Raw genomic sequence first — 17,123 nt, forward strand, 5'->3', positions numbered from 1 at the left:
TTGCAGGGCTCTGGCAATGCTCCTCCTTGCACAAAGGCGGAGGTAGCGGTCCTGCTGCTGGGTTGTTGCCTTCCTACGGCCTCCTCCACGTCTCCTGATGTACTGGCCTGTCTCCTGGTAGCGCCTCCATGCTCTGGACACTACGCTGACAGACACAGCAAACCTTCTTGCCACAGCTCACATTGGTGTGCCATCCTGGATGAGCTGCACTACCTGAGCCACTTGTGTGGGTTGTAGACTCCGTCTCATGCTACCACTAGAGTGAAAGCACCGCCAGCATTCAAAAGTGACCAAAACATCAGCCAGGAAGCATAGGAACTGAGAAGTGGTCTGTGGTCCCCACCTGCAGAACCACTCCTTTATTGGGGATGTCTTGCTAATTGCCTATAATTTCAACCTGTTGTCTATTCCATTTGCACAACAGCATGTGAAATGTATTGTCAATCAGTGTTGCTTCCTAAGTGGACAGTTTGATTTCACAGAAGTGTGATTGACTTGGAGTTACATTGTGTTATTTAAGTGTTCCCTTTATTTTTTGTGAGCAGTGTATATACACACACATCACTCTGGTCTCAAAACAGCACCCCCTGGCAGTCATCTAGTGTATGTATGAATGTAAGTATGAATACACACATACATACATGTATACATACATACACATATATATACATATACACACATATATATACACACACACACACATACATACATACATACACACACACACACACACACACACACACACACATACATACACACACATACATACATACACACACACACACACACACACACACACATACAGTGAGGCAAAAAAAGTATTTTGTCAGCCACCAATTGTGCAAGTTCTCCCACGTAAAAAGATGAGAGGCCTGTAATTTTCATCATAGGTACACTTCAACTATGACAAACAAAATGAGAAAAAAAAAACAGAAAATCAAATTGTAGGATTTTAATTAATTTATTTGCTGCTGAGGCACATCGATGTCCGTCTCATGAGGGAAAATGTTGAAAACTACCTGCAATGTAACAACACGTTGAGACATATTTTAAAATGGCAAAACCCTTACTGCAGGGTCGGCTGGCCTTCTCTAGCCACTCGTAGGCTCAGTCACTGGTATACTTTTATTTACATAGCCGTTTCGGGTTTACTACCTTTTTATTTGGGCATTTTTATTGTTCAGAAATGTAGTGGGTCCTCTCTTCGTTCGCAGGACTTTATCCTGCTAACTGTTCCAAATGTCCTGAATTTGGTAAAAGGGTTTACTTTATGTGCTCTGCGCCATCGCTCTTGGAACACCTTACAAAATACTTTTAAACTGGAAGAACTTGTCCCGATTGGTGTTTTTAAATCACTGATGAAGGATTTTGAGGCTGATTCCCTGACCTGACAATGTTTTTAATTTGATTTTGTTATACTCTTGTGAATTCAATGGTTTTTACTAGATTACTTGTAGTTTTTCATGTTGTCTGTCTGTAATTTTTGTGTAATGACTTGGTGCTGCCTATCTTGGCGCTCTTGAAAAAGAGATTTAATCTCAAAGAGCCCTTCCTGGTTAAGTAAAGGTTTAATAAATTAAAGAAAAAGCTTCCTGGTTAAATAAAGGTTTAATAAATTAAAGAAAAAGCTTCCTGGTTAAGTAAAGGTTTAATAAATTAAAGAAAAAGCTTCCTGGTTAAGTAAAGGTTTAATAAATTAAAGAAAAAGCTTCCTGGTTAAATAAAGGTTTAATAAATTAAAGAAAAAGCTTCCTGGTTAAATAAAAAGGTAAAAAATAAATAAATCCCTTCGATTTTAAATGAAAAGACTGAAATGAGTCATTCTTCAAATATCAGTTTTAATGTCTGAACCTGAGCAGTTATTTCCCTAGTCTGATAGCACAACTGTTAATTCAATTATTTATTCATAACAATTATTGGTACAACTTCAAATTGTAAAAATTGTGAAGCATATGTAAAATGACCAGCCAAATAAATGCAGTTACCCATCCCATAGTAACAAGCCTGAAATGCAGTTACCCATCCCATAGTAACAAGCCTGAAATGCAGTTACCCATCCCATAGTAACAAGCCTGAAATGCAGTTATATATATATATATATATACCCATCCCATAGTAACAAGCCTGAAATGCAGTTATATATATATACCCATCCCATAGTAACAAGCCTGAAATGCAGTTACCCATCCCATAGTAACAAGCCTGAAATGTAGTTATATATATATATACCCATCCCATAGTAACAAGCCTGAAATGCTAGAAACACAAGCATTTCACTGCACCTGCAATAACAAAATGTGTGTACCAATAAATGTTGATTTATATTTGATGTAAACACACCTAGGAGTGGAATCTGATTGGACTGGCTCTAAGTAGGCAGAGCAGCCTTAGATTTTCTCCTCGGTCGATTGGCCAAAGCTGCTGTCTGTCCACCTGGTCCAGAGAAGCCCCTCCCCCTTATCCAGGACCAACACTCCACATTATGAAAAAAAACCATCAGAAAACTCAGCGGTTTGTCCCTCTCCAGTTCAGACTATGGTAGTGAAAAGAGGAATATGCATCGAGAGAGAGAGAAAGGTGTTCATGTTGACTTGACCCTCCATCACACCTACGGCGTTCACATCCCCAAACAGAGGATGTGTTTATGCCTTCTTCAAGAAGTCAACCGTGTTAGGTTGCAGTGAGAGCAGGTTAATCCTGGAACTCCTCATCTCTGGGTGGCACGCTGGCTGTAGACTCGGTGGCCAGGCTGGGGCTGGAGGAGCCCAGGAGGGAGGTGGTGACCTCCTGGGAGAAACAGTACTCCTCCTGGTCTGGCTGGGGCCTGGATCTGTGACTCACCACCACACTGGAATAGAGGAGGTGGAAACAGAGATTAGAGATCAAAGGTAACCAATTCCAACTGTGGAGGTATTGAGTTATTTTCCCACTGGCGCTGTGAGCCACTAGGTGTGTAGTTACACTATAGAGAAGCTGTGAAGTTAGAGCCACTAGGTGTGTGTGTGTGTGTAGTGACACTATAGAGAAGCTGTGAAGTTAGAGCCACTAGGTGTGTGTGTGTGTAGTTACACTATAGAGAAGCTGTGAAGTTAGAGCCACTAGGTGTGTGTGTGTGTAGTTACACTATAGAGAAGCTGTGAAGTTAGAGCCACTAGGTGTGTGTGTGTGTAGTGACACTATAGAGAAGTGTGTGTTAGAGCCAATGGTAGTGTGTGTGTGTTGACACTATAGAGAAGCTGTGAAGTTAGAGCCACTAGGTGTGTGTGTGTGTAGTTACACTATAGAGAAGCTGTGAAGTTAGAGCCACTAGGTGTGTGTGTGTGTGTGTGTGTGTGTGTGTGTGTGTGTGTGTGTGTGTGTGTGTGTGTGTCCACTCACCTCGATCTCCTTGGCTCCTGCCTGGGGTGATCAGACTTGGGAACGTAGGTCGACTTGGACCACTAGAAAATAACAAATAAATCATAAGGAATAAAGGTTTTGAAGTGTCTGTCCTATCTAGGAGATATAAGCTATGGAAGAAAAAAAAAATATATATATATATATATAGTGGGGCAAAAAAGTATTTTGTCAGCCACCAATTGTGCAAGTTCTCCCACTTAAAAAGATGAGAGAGGCCTGTAATTTTCATCATAGGTACACTTCAACTATGACAGACAAAATGAGAAAAAAAATCCACAAAATCACATTGTAGGATTTTTAATGAATTTATTTGCAAATGGTGGAAAATAAGTATTTTGTCAATAACAAAAGTTTCTCAATACTTTGTTATATACCCTTTGTTGGCAATGACAGAGGTCAAACGTTTTCTGTAAGTCTTCACAAGGTTTTCAAACACTGTTATTGGTATTTTGGCCCATTCCTCCATGCAGATCTCCTCTAGAGCAGTGATGTTTTGGGGCTGTTGCTGGGGAACACGGACTTTCAACTCCCTCCAAAGATTTTCTATGGGGTTGAGATCTGGAGACTGGCTAGGCCACTCCAGGACCTTGAAATGCTTCTTACGAAGCCACTCCTTCGTTGCCCGGGCGGTGTGTTTGGGATCATTGTCATGCTGAAAGACCCAGCCACGTTTCATCTTCAATGCCCTTGCTGATGGAAGGAGGTTTTCACTCAAAATCTCACGGTACATGGCCCCATTCATTCTTTCCTTTACACGGATCAGTCGTCCTGGAGAAAAACAGCCCCAAAGCATGATGTTTCCACCCCCATGCTTCACAGTAGGTATGGTGTTCTTTGGCTGCAACTCAGCATTCTTTGTCCTCCAAACACGACGAGGTGAGTTTTTACCAAAAAGTTATATTTTGGTTTCATCTGACCATATGACATTCTCCCAATCTTCTTCTGGATCATCCAAAAATGCTCTCTAGCAAACTTCAGACGGGCCTGGACATGTACTGGCTTAAGCAGGGGGACACGTCTGGCACTGCAGGATTTGAGTCCCTGGCGGCGTAGTGTGTTACTGATGGTAGGCTTTGTTACTTAGGTTCCAGCTCTCTGCAGGACATTCACTAGGTCCCCCAGTGTGGTTCTGGGATTTTTGCTCACTGTTCTTGTGATCATTTTGACCCCACGGGGTGAGATTTTGCGTGCAGCCCCAGATCGAGGGAGATTATCAGTGGTCTTGTATGTCTTCCAATTCCTAATACTTTCTCCCAAAGTTGATTTCTTCAAACCAAGCTGCTTACCTATTGCAGATTCAGTCTTCCCAGCCTGGTGCATTTCTACAGTTTCATTTCTGGTGTCCTTTGACAGCTCTTTGGTCTTGGCCATGGTGGAGTTTGGAGTGTGACTGTTTGAGGTTGTGGACAGGTGTATTTTATACTGATAACAAGTTCAAACAGGTGCCATTAATACAGGTAACGAGTAGAGGACAGAGGAGCCTCTTAAAGAAGAAGTTTAAGAAGAGGGTCTGTGAGAGCCAGAAATCTTACTTGTCTGTAGGTGACCAAATGCTTATCTTCCACCATAATTTACAATGTGATTTTCTGGATTTTTTTTCTCATTTTGTTTGTCATAGTTGAATTGTACCTATGATGAAAATTAAAGGCCTCTCTCTCCTTTTTAAGTGGGAGGACTTGCACAATTGGTGGCTGACTAAATACTTTTTCCACCCACTGTATATATTTTGTCCCGTGACACTTGTGGGGGGTCGTAGAGCAAAACGGAGAACACCATCTCCGTCCCACAGGGCGGCACACAATTGGCCCAGCGTCATCCGCATTTGTCCGGGGTAGGCAGTCATTGTAAATATGTTAATTAGCTACCTCTAGGTGGATTGAAACGCAGCCCATGGGGAAATAACAGATACCTCTAGGTGGATTGAAACGCAGCCCATGGGGAAATAACAGATACCTCTAGGTGGATTGAAACGCAGCCCATGGGGAAATAACAGATACCTCTAGGTAGGTTGAAACGCAGCCCATGGGGAAATAACAGATATCTCTAGGTAGGTTGAAACGCAGCCCATGAGGAAATAACAGATATCTCTAGGTAGGTGGACACTGAAACGCAGCCAAACATTGGGAAATAACAGATATCTCTAGGTAGGTTGAAAAGAGTATAATCAGCCCATTGGGAAATAACAGATATCTCTAGGTAGGCAGAGGAATTGAAACGCAGCCTCATTGGGAAAAAACAAATATCTCCAGGTGGATTGAAACGCAGCCCATGGGGAAATAACAGATACCTCTAGGTGGATTGAAACGCAGCCCATGGGGAAATAACAGATACCTTAGATTTGTGACGAAGTTTGCCCAGAAAAAGGCAACTCTTTTTTAAATGTGAGTCTGGTGGATTGAAACGCAGCCCATGGGGAAATAACAGATACCTCTAGGTGTATTGAAACGCAGCCCATGGGGAAATAACAGATACCTCTAGGTGGATTGAAACGCAGCCCATTGGGAAATAACAGATACCTCTAGGTGGATTGAAACGCAGCCCATGGGGAAATAACAGATACCTCTAGGTGGATTGAAACGCAGCCCATGGGGAAATAACAGATACCTCTAGGTGGATTGAAACGCAGCCCATGGGGAAATAACAGATACCTCTAGGTGGATTGAAACGCAGCCCATGGGGAAATAACAGATACCTCTAGGTGGATTGAAACACAGCCCATGGGGAAATAACAGATACCTCTAGGTGGATTGAAACGCAGCCCATGGGGAAATAACAGATACCTCTAGGTGGATTGAAACGCAGCCCATGGGGAAATAACAGATATCTTTAGGTGGATTGAAACGCAGCCCATTGGGAAATAACAGATATCTCTAGGTGGATTGAAACGCAGCCCATGGGGAAATAACAGATATCTCCAGGTGGATTGAAACGCAGCCCATGGGGAAATAACAGATACTCTAGGTGTATTGAAACGCAGCCCATGGGGAAATAACAGATATCTTTAGGTGGATTGAAACGCAGCCCATTGGGAAATAACAGATATCTCTAGGTGGATTGAAACGCAGCCCATGGGGAAATAACAGATACCTCTAGGTGGATTGAAACGCAGCCCATGGGGAAATAACAGATACCTCTAGGTGGATTGAAACGCAGCCCATGGGGAAATAACAGATACCTCTAGGTGGATTGAAACGCAGCCCATTGGGAAATAACAGATACCTCTAGGTGGATTGAAACGCAGCCCATGGGGAAATAACAGATATCTCTAGGTGGATTGAAACGCAGCCCATGGGGAAATAACAGATACCTCTAGGTGGATTGAAACGCAGCCCATTGGGAAATAACAGATACCTCTAGGTGGATTGAAACGCAGCCCATGGGGAAATAACAGATACCTCTAGGTGTATTGAAACGCAGCCCATGGGGAAATAACAGATACCTCTAGGTGGATTGAAACGCAGCCCATTGGGAAATAACAGATACCTCTAGGTGGATTGAAACGCAGCCCATGGGGAAATAACAGATACCTCTAGGTGGATTGAAACGCAGCCCATTGGGAAATAACAGATATCTTTAGTTGGATTGAAACGCAGCCCATTGGGAAATAACAGATATCTTTAGGTGGATTGAAACGCAGTCCATTGGGAAATAACAGATATCTCTAGGTGGATTGAAACGCAGCCCATTGGGAAATAACAGATACCTCTAAGTGGATTGAAACGCATCCCATGGGGAAATAACAGATATCTCCAGGTGGATTGAAACGCAGCCCATGGGGAAATAACAGATACCTCTAGGTGGATTGAAACGCAGCCCATTGGGAAATAACAGATATCTTTAGGTGGATTGAAACGCAGCCCATTGGGAAATAACAGATATCTCTAGGTGGATTGAAACGCAGCCCATTGGAAAATAACAGATACCTCTAGGTGGATTGAAACGCAGCCCATGGGGAAATAACAGATACCTCTAGGTGGATTGAAACGCAGCCCATTGGGAAATAACAGATATCTCTAGGTTAAATTTACAGATTTAGATTTTATTATTATGTTACTTAGATAGACTCTTAAGGCTTGCCTTCAACCCGCAACGGATTGAATCGTGGCCTCAGGATGACTGTGTGTAATGTCATCCACATATAGACATCTAATTGAACAGCATTCCCAGAGAGACAATACTCACTAGATGTGCAGGGTCGGTGGTTCCTAGATGGACTCCTTTCTGACACAGACTCCTCAGCACACAGACTCCTACAAACAACAAGACAATGGTAATGAGTAGTGGGCCCCCTAGTGGTTGCATATGGAAGTGCATTAAGCATTCAGCCATACTGTCAACTTGCTTAAGACCAGTTCACATCCTAAATGGAACCTATTCCCTCTATAGTGCACTGCCCTTGACCAGAAACCTATGGCCCTCCTCTAAAGTAGTGCAGAGGAAAATGGGTACCATTTAAGACATAGAAAGTACCTTGGCTCTTGTACAGAGAGACAGACAGACAGACCGAGGGACAGAGACCGAGAAACAGAGACCGAGAAACAGAGACCGAGACACCGAGACCGAGAAACAGAGACCGAGAAACAGAGACCGAGAAACAGAGACCGAGAAACAGAGACCGAGAAACAGAGACCGAGAAACAGAGACCGAGAAACAGAGACCGAGAAACAGAGACCGAGAAACAGAGACCGAGACCGAGAGACCGAGAAACAGAGACCGAGAGATGAGAAACAGAGACCGAGACCGAGAGACCGAGAAACAGAGACCGAGAGATGAGAAACAGAGACCGAGAGACCGAGAAACAGAGACCGAGAAACAGAGACCGAGAAACAGAGACCGAGAAACAGAGACCGAGACCGAGAGACCGAGAAACAGAGAGATCGAGAAACAGAGACAGACAGAGAAACAGAGACCGACAGAGAAACAGAGACCGACAAACAGAGACAGACAGAGAAACAGAGACAGACAGAGAAACAGAGACAGACAGAGAAACAGAGACAGACAGAGAAACAGAGACAGACAGAGAAACAGAGACAGACAGAGAAACAGAGACAGACAGAGAAACAGAGACAGACAGAGAAACAGAGACAGAGAAACAGAGACAGACAGAGAAACAGACAGAGAAACAGAGACCGAGACACAGAGACCGAGACACAGAGACCGAGACACAGAGACCGAGACACAGAGAAACAGAGACCGAGAGACCGAGAGACCGAGAAACAGAGACAGAGAGACCGAGAAACAGAGACAGAGAGACCGAGAAACAGAGACAGAGAGACCGAGAAACAGAGACAGAGAGACCGAGACAGACAGAGAAACAGAGACAGACAGAGAAACAGAGACAGACAGAGAAACAGAGACAGACAGAGAAACAGACCGAGAAACAGAGACCGAGACCGAGAAACAGAGAAACAGAGACCGAGAGACCGAGAAACAGAGACCGAGAAACAGAGACCCAGAGAAACAGAGACAGACAGAGAAACAGAGACAGACAGAGAAACAGAGACAGACAGAGAAACAGAGACAGACAGAGAAACAGAGACAGACAGAGAAACAGAGACAGACAGAGAAACAGAGACAGACAGAGAAACAGAGAGACAGAGAAACAGACAGAGAGACAGAGAGACAGAGAAACAGAGAGACAGAGAAACAGACAGAGAAACAGAGAGACAGAGAAACAGAGAGACAGAGAAACAGACAGAAACAGACCGACCTTCTCTCCTGTTCTGTCCGTACTTGGTCTCCCACTGGTTGAGCAGGATGTTGAGGTAGCGTGGTTGTTTGAAGAAGCGCAGGTACCGTGAGGAGGAGTGAGAGGGGAAGACGCGTTCAAACTCTCCCTTCCTGCTCAGCTCGTCCTCCGTCTCAGCCAGAACACGTACGTCCTCTGGAGTCAGAACGTCCAGGATGGAGGAGAACAAGTCCTACAGAGACAGAGGAGGGGGTTGGTTATACTTTATACTACAGATTCATTTCACAGGCAGGTACATCAATATCGTGTTATAAAGCTGGTGTGTCTCTCATCCTCACTGTACAACACGGAGGTTCTGACTGAGAAATAGGGGGTGGAACGACCCTCCCAAGATGGACTCCTCAGTGGGGAAGTCAGAGATGGAGATGACGCCAGAGTTAACAAGTTGTGACGTTTCATCACTGGCCTTGAACCATTTCAACGAAAAGATTTTAAACTCATCAATGTGGATAATAATGTAGCTAGTTTGACCATATTGTCAACGTTAAGCAAACTTATTCACTTTATTTTTTAGCAATGTTAGCTAGCTCATCTATCTAGCTAAAACCTTCCTGGTTGAATAATTATGCAGACTTTAAAAGCACTTGAGGCCTCCCGAGTGTCGCAGTGGTCTAAGGCACTGCATCGCAGTGCTGGCTGTGTCTCGAGTGATTCTGGGTTCAAGTCCCGGCTCTGTCACAGCCAGCCGCGACCCGTAGACCCATGAGACGGCGCACAATTGGCCCAGCGTCGTCCGGGTTAGGCCCAGCGTCGTCCGGGTTAGGCCCAGCGTCGTCCGGGTTAGGCCCAGCGTCGTCCGGGTTAGGCCCAGCGTCGTCCGGGTTAGGGGAGGGTTTGGCCCAGCGTCGTCCGGGTTAGGCCCAGCGTCGTCCGGATTAGGGGATGGTTTGGCCCAGCGTCGTCCGGGTTAGGGGAGGGTTTGGCCCAGTGTCATCCGGGTTAGGGGAGGGTTTGGCCCAGCGTCGTCCGGGTTAGAGGAGGGTTTGGCCCAGTGTCTTCCGGGTTAGGCCAAGCATCGTCCGGGTTAGGGGAGGGTTTGGCCCAGCGTCGTCCCGGTTAGGGGAGGGTTTGGCCCAGCATCGTCTGGTTTTGGCCCAGCGTCGTCCTGTTTAGGGGAGGGTTTGGCCAAGCGTCGTCGGGGTCAGGGGAGGGTTTGGCCCAGCGTCGTCCCGGTTAGGGGAGGGTTTGGCGCAGCATCGTCCCGTTTAGGGGAGGGTTTGGCCCAGCATCGTCTGGTTTTGGCCCAGTGTCGTCCGGGTTAGGGGAGGGTTTGGCCCAGCGTCGTCCGGGTTAGGCCCAGCGTCGTCCGGGTTAGGCCCAGCAGCGTCCGGGTTAGGCCCAGCAGCGTCCGGGTTAGGCCCAGCAGCGTCTGGGTTAGGCCCAGCAGCGTCCGGGTTAGGCCCAGCAGCGTCCGGGTTAAGCCCAGCGTCGTCCCGGTTAGGGGAGGGTTTGGCCCAGCGTCGTCGGGGTCAGGGGAGGGTTTGGCCCAGCGTCGTCCCGGTTAGGGGAGGGTTTGGCCCAGCGTCGTCCCGGTTAGGGGAGGGTTTGGCCCAGCGTCGTCCCGGTTAGGGGAGGGTTTGGCCCAGCGTCGTCCGGGGTTAAGGGAGGGTCTGGCCGGCAGGGATGTTCTTGTCCCCTCGCGCTCTAGCGACTCCTGTGGTGGGCCGGGCGCAATGCACGCTGACACGGGCGCCAGTTATACGGCGTTTCCTCCGACACATTGGTGTCCTTGCTTCAGCGATGGGCCAAGACTAAATACCAACTGGATAGCACGAAATTGGGAAGAAAAATGGTATAAAAATAATAATAATAAAAACAATCATTATGTTGGGACTTACGACTTCATAAGGGGATTTGAACACAATCATGGCGGGACTTACGACTTCCTGTCTGGGAAACTTCCCAGTAGTTCCTTGGCTCTTCAGGCGGCTGCATGACTGTACCTGATCTGCGAAGCGCTGGCTCAGGTAGAAGGCCCGCTTGACTTTCTCATCAGTTGAAATCTCGGGTCTGGATCTCTCCCGTGTCCCTCCACACAGACTACACAGCAGAATTCAACCCGTTATGACCAATCCATACAGCAGAAACAGCAAGGCATCAATGAACAACTCTGAAATGACTTTTGTTCACGGATGATGTTGATTTGAGCCCAGAGTGTGAAAGAGACAGACCCTGCCGGCCCCAATTCACTCATTCGCCCTCGAACCCTTCAATGTTCGTACGTCTGTCAAATTAAAGAAAAGGGTGAAAAGCTCAATCGTTACACTGTCTATACCAATCCAGACCCTTCAGATTACACCGTTTATACCAATCCAGACCCTTCAGATTACACCGTCTATACCAATCCAGACCCTTCAGATTACACCGTCTATACCAATCCAGACCCTTCAGATTACACTGTCTAATCCAGACCCTTCAGATTACACCAATCCAGACCCTTCAGATTACACCGTCTAAACCAATCCAGACCCTTCAGATTACACCGTCTATACCAATCCAGACCCTTCAGATTACACCGTCTATACCAATCCAGACCCTTCAGATTACACCGTCTATACCAATCCAGACCCTTCAGATTACACCGTCTATACCAATCCAGACCCTTCAGATTACACCGTCTATACCAATCCAGACCCTTCAGATTACACCGTCTATACCAATCCAGACCCTTCAGATTACACCGTCTATACCAATCCAGACCCTTCAGATTACACCGTCTATACCAATCCAGACCCTTCAGATTACACCGTCTATACCAATCCAGACCCTTCAGATTACACCGTCTATACCAATCCAGACCCTTCAGATTACACCGTCTATACCAATCCAGACCCTTCAGATTACACCGTCTATACCAATCCAGACCCTTCAGATTACACCGTCTATACCAATCCAGACCCTTCAGATTACACCGTCTATACCAATCCAGACCCTTCAGATTACACTGTCTATACCAATCCAGACCCTTCAGATTACACTGTCTATACCAATCCAGACCCTTCAGATTACACTGTCTATACCAATCCAGACCCTTCAGATTACACTGTCTATACCAATCAAGACCCTTCAGATTTGACATTGAAGGATTAGGGCCAAGGAGCTAAACCGGCTTTGGTCTTTGTGTCTGAGGACTTTAGTCCAGTGTTTATTAAGGGGTCCTAACACTACACCCTGGGGGTGGAATCATTATCCCAAACGCAATCCGTTTGCTCCAAACAGAAAACGTTGCGCAACGGAAACCATTTGCTCCAAACAGAAAACGTTGCGCAACGGAAACCATTTCTATTTGACAAATTCAGTTTCCGTTTGGTTCCGAGTGAAGAAAAGAAACGGATTCCACTAATCAATGGTTTTGATGAGTTCATTAGTGGTGCCAGGTGAAAGGTGTCTACATTTAGGTCCCCAGGAGCATAATTAAGGAAACACTGTCTAAAAGATATGGTGGAAGCCAGCATATAACCCTCTCTACATACCTGCTGGCAGAGCTGCTGGCGGAGGGAAGCACCTCTTCTCTCTGAGGCAGAAGGAAACCCGCCAGGTTCAACACATCTCTGATCATCTGGCCCTTAATGGCCACGTCCAGAGCGGTGCTGGAGTGGAGGCTGTTAGGAGAGAGCGAGGTTAGGAGAGAGCAAGGTCAGGAAGACAGTACTGGCACCGTCGGTGAGAGGCACCGGCCAGGACTATAAATTGTGCTAGTACTTGGGTTGCAAAAACTCCCAAAACGACCCGTTTTTTTCAGATACAGTTGGAGGGTTTCTGGATTCAGCAGGAAATAGAATACCTGGTTCAACGAACACCCGTCTCTCCCAACCCAACCCTTAGACAGAGAACACCTGTCTTCTCCAACCCACCCTTAGACAGAGAACACCCGTCTTCTCCAACCCACCCTTAGACAGAGAACACCTGTCTTCTCCAACCCACCCTTAGACAGAGAACACCTGTCTTCTCCAACCCACCCTTAGACAGAGAACACCAGTCTTCTCCAACACCCCTCAGACAGAGAACACCAGTCTTCTCCAACACCCCTCAGACAGAGAACACCAGTCTTCTCCAACCCACCCTCAGACAGAGAACACCAGTCTTCTCCAACCCACCCTCAGACAGAGAACACCTGTCTCCTCCACCCACCCTTAGACAGAGAACACCTGTCTTCTCCAACACCCCTTAGACAGAGAACACCTGTCTTCTCCAACCCACCCTTAGACAGAGAACACCTGTCTTCTCCAACCCACAGAGAACACCCGTCTTCAACCAACCCACCCTCAGACAGAGAACACCTGTCTTCTCCAACCCACCCTTAGACAGAGAACACCTCTTCTCCAGAGAACCCACTTCTCCAACACACAGACAGAGAACACCTGTCTTCTCCAACCCACCCTTAGACAGAGAACACCTGTCTTCTCCAACCCACCCTTAGACAGAGAACACCTGTCTTCTCCAACACCCCTCAGACAGAGAACACCAGTCTTCTGCTCTGACAGAGAACACCCATGGATGACAGAGAACACCTGTCTTCTCCAAGCACCCTTAGACAGGGAACACCTGTCAAGGGCCCAGACAGATATGACAGGAATGAATGCATTTAGGATATAAACCCAGCAACACTCAGAGAACACCTGTTCCCAGATCAAAACACCTCCCCCCACCCTAAGAGAACACCTTTTTCCAGTACCTGGCAGAGAACACCTTTGCACCAACTACAGGGAACTTCCCAACCCACCCTTAGACAGAGAACACCTGTAACAGGGCCAACTCCTTAGCCACTAGGCCACCTACCAACAAGGAGGGACTCTTCCAACCAGGAAGAATGTCTGGTCTGTACTATTTGTTACCTTGGTGAGATGTTGACCTCCAGAACCCAAGGCTTGAGGTTCTCATCCAGCATGATGTCAAAGCCAAACAGCTCATGACAGCTATAGACAGAGAACACCTGTCTTCTCCAGACAGAGAAGCTTGACACAGACAGTGTCTTCCACAAGACAGAGAACACCTGTCAGACCTTAGAAGGAACACATAGACAGATAACAACCGGATTATACAGAGAACACCTGTCTTCTCCAACACTAGACAGGTCTAACCCACCCTGGAGAACATTATAACTGACAGGGAACACCTCAGACCTGACAGAGAACACCTGTCAACACCCCTTAGAGACACACCCCTCAGACAGGGAACACCTATAATACAGAGAACACCTAACGGTCTTCTCCAACCCACCCTGGAGCATTATAACACCCCTGACAGAGAACACCAGTCAGACAGAGAACACTGATAACACACAGACAGAGAACACCTGTCTTCTCCAACCGGATTATAATAACACTTAGACAGGTCTAACCCACCCTGACAGAGAACATTAACCCACCCTAACAGAGAACACCCGTCTTCTCCAACACCCCTTAGACAGAGAAGACCGGTCTTCTCCAACACCCCAGACAGAACACCTGTCTTCTGAGAAGACCTGTCTTCTCCAACCCACCCTTAGAGAGAACACCTGTCTTCTCCAACCCACCCTTAGACAGAGAACACGGGTCTTCTCCAACACCCCTGACAGAGAACACCTGTCTTCTCCAAGCCACCCTTAGACAGACAACACCGGATTATAATACAACCCACCCTAGACAGAGAACACCTGTCTTCTCCAACACCCCTGGAGAACACCTGTCTTCTCCATTATAACTGGGTCAGACCTGAGAACACCTAACACAGAGAGAACACAACCCACCCTTAGACAGAGAACACCTTATAATACACTAGACAGAGAACACCTGTCTATGGAGAACATTATAACTGGGTCAGACCTGACAGAGAACACCAACCTTCTAAACACTACACTTGGAGCACTGGGTCAGACCTGATAACACCACTTAGACAGAGAACACCTGTCAGACAGACACAACATTAACACCCCTAGACAGAGAACACCAGTCTTCTCCAACACCCCTAAACCTGTCTTCTCCAACACCCCTTAGACAGAGAACACCAGCATAACACCCCTGACAGAGAACACCTATAGACAACACCCCTTAGAGAGAACACCTAACACCCCTTAGACAGAGAACACCTGCATGTTTAACACAAGACATGACAGAGAACACCAGTTCTGCTCTATTGCCCATGGATGGAGTGCATGTTGCCCAACGAGGGAATGAATGCGGATATAAACTGTTCCCAGATCAAATCCCCCCTAATATTTTTCCAGCACCTCAGATTTGAAAACCTTCCGGAAGGGCCAACTCAAAGCCACCTGACCTTCCAACCAGGCAGAATGTCTGGTCTGTACTATTTGTTACCTTGGTGAGATGTTGACAGAACCCAAGGCTTGAGGTTTGCAGATGTCAAAGCCAAACAGCTCATGACAGGATCCTCCCATTACAAACGGGTCAGACCTGAAACACATAGAGAAAACAGGATTATAATACACTATCTTTTATAACTGGGTCAGAGCTGAAACAGAGACAACCGGATTTTTTGTACACTACGGTCTATGGAGCATTATAACTGGGTCAACCTCACATAGAGACACAACAGGATTATAAAAAATAAATAACTGGGTCAGACTGATACACAGAGAGAGACAACCATTATAATACACAGCTATGGAGCATTATAACTGGGTCAGACCTGACAGAGACACAACCGCTGATTATAACCCCCTGCTGCATACGGTCTATGGAGCATTGATGTGAGATCCTGTTTAGACAGTGTTTAGATAGCAGTGAGAGACAACCGGATTTATAATACACTGTTTGGAGCATTATAACTGGGTCAGACCTGATCATAGAGACACAACCGTTATAATACAGTGTTTGGAGCATTATAACGTGTCAGACCTCACAGAGACAACCGGATTATACACAGTGTTTGGAGATTATAACTGGGTCAGAGATCCAGAGACACAACCGTTTAATACACAGTGTTTAACTGTGCCAGACCTGTACACAGAGATCCCGGATTATAATACACTACGGTCTATGGAGCATTATAACTGGGTCAGACCTGATCCAGAGACAACCGGATTTAATAGTGTTTAGCATTATAACTGGGTCAGACCTGATACACAGATCAACCGTTATAATACAGTGTTTGGAGCATTATAACTGTGCCAGACCTGATACACAGAGACAACCGGATTATAATACACAGTGTTTGGAGATTATAACTGTGCCAGACCTGATACACAGAGACCCGGATTTAGACAGTGTTATAGATCAGTGATACACAGAGATCAACCGTTATAATACACTACGAGCATTATAACTGGGTCAGACCTGATACACAGAGACAACCGGATTATAATACACTACGGTCTATGGAGCATTATAACCCAGACCTTACACAGAGACAACCGTGTTTACGGTCTATGGAGCATTATAACTGGGTCAGACCTGATACACAGAGAGACAACCGGATTATAATACACTACGGTCTATGGAGCATTATAACTGGGTCAGACCTGATACACAGAGACACAACCGTGTTTAGATGGAGCGTGACCTGATCCAGACACAACCGGATTATAATACACAGTGTTTAGATAGTGTGAGATCCAGAGACACAACCGGATTATAATACAGTGTTTGGAGCATTATAACTGTGCCAGACCTCCAGAGACAACCGTTATAATACACAGTGTTATAACTGTGCCAGACCTGATGAGATCCACTACGGTTTGGAGCATTATAACTGACAGTTATAGAAGACATTATAGATATGCGTGAGATCCATGTTTAGACAGTGTTTAGATACCCCTCTCATGAAAACCGCGGAAGATCAAAGCTGACCACGGTACTGGAGGCATTGTTTGCAGAATGAGATCCCGTTTAGAATGAGAAAATTGCAGTGTTTAGACATGGTGAAAGATCCTGACAACCAATTCCAGCTTATTGAAACAGACAGTGTTTAGACCCCCTATACCGCGTGATGATCCCGTTTAGACAGTGTTTAGATAGCGTGAGATCCCGTTTACAGT

General features: G+C 46.1%; 1 protein-coding gene across 1 annotated transcript; it reads right to left on the reverse strand.

Annotated features, from left to right (window-relative positions):
• Positions 1–1,821: 1,821 nt before the first annotated feature.
• On the reverse strand, positions 1,822–15,933 carry LOC135513657 (tubulin monoglutamylase TTLL4-like). Its single transcript, XM_064936516.1, has 9 exons — positions 15,926–15,933; positions 15,445–15,540; positions 13,984–14,064; positions 12,622–12,750; positions 11,092–11,188; positions 9,110–9,320; positions 7,582–7,649; positions 3,379–3,440; positions 1,822–2,848 (listed from the first exon to the last, which is right to left on the reverse strand). The coding sequence occupies exons 1-9, from the start codon at positions 15,931–15,933 to the stop codon at positions 2,692–2,694; spliced, it is 909 nt and encodes a 302-aa protein (XP_064792588.1). The 3' UTR covers positions 1,822–2,691.
• Positions 15,934–17,123: the final 1,190 nt, after the last annotated feature.

This window comes from Oncorhynchus masou, chromosome 25, assembly GCF_036934945.1.
Source record: "Oncorhynchus masou masou isolate Uvic2021 chromosome 25, UVic_Omas_1.1, whole genome shotgun sequence".
NCBI lineage: Eukaryota > Metazoa > Chordata > Actinopteri > Salmoniformes > Salmonidae > Oncorhynchus > Oncorhynchus masou.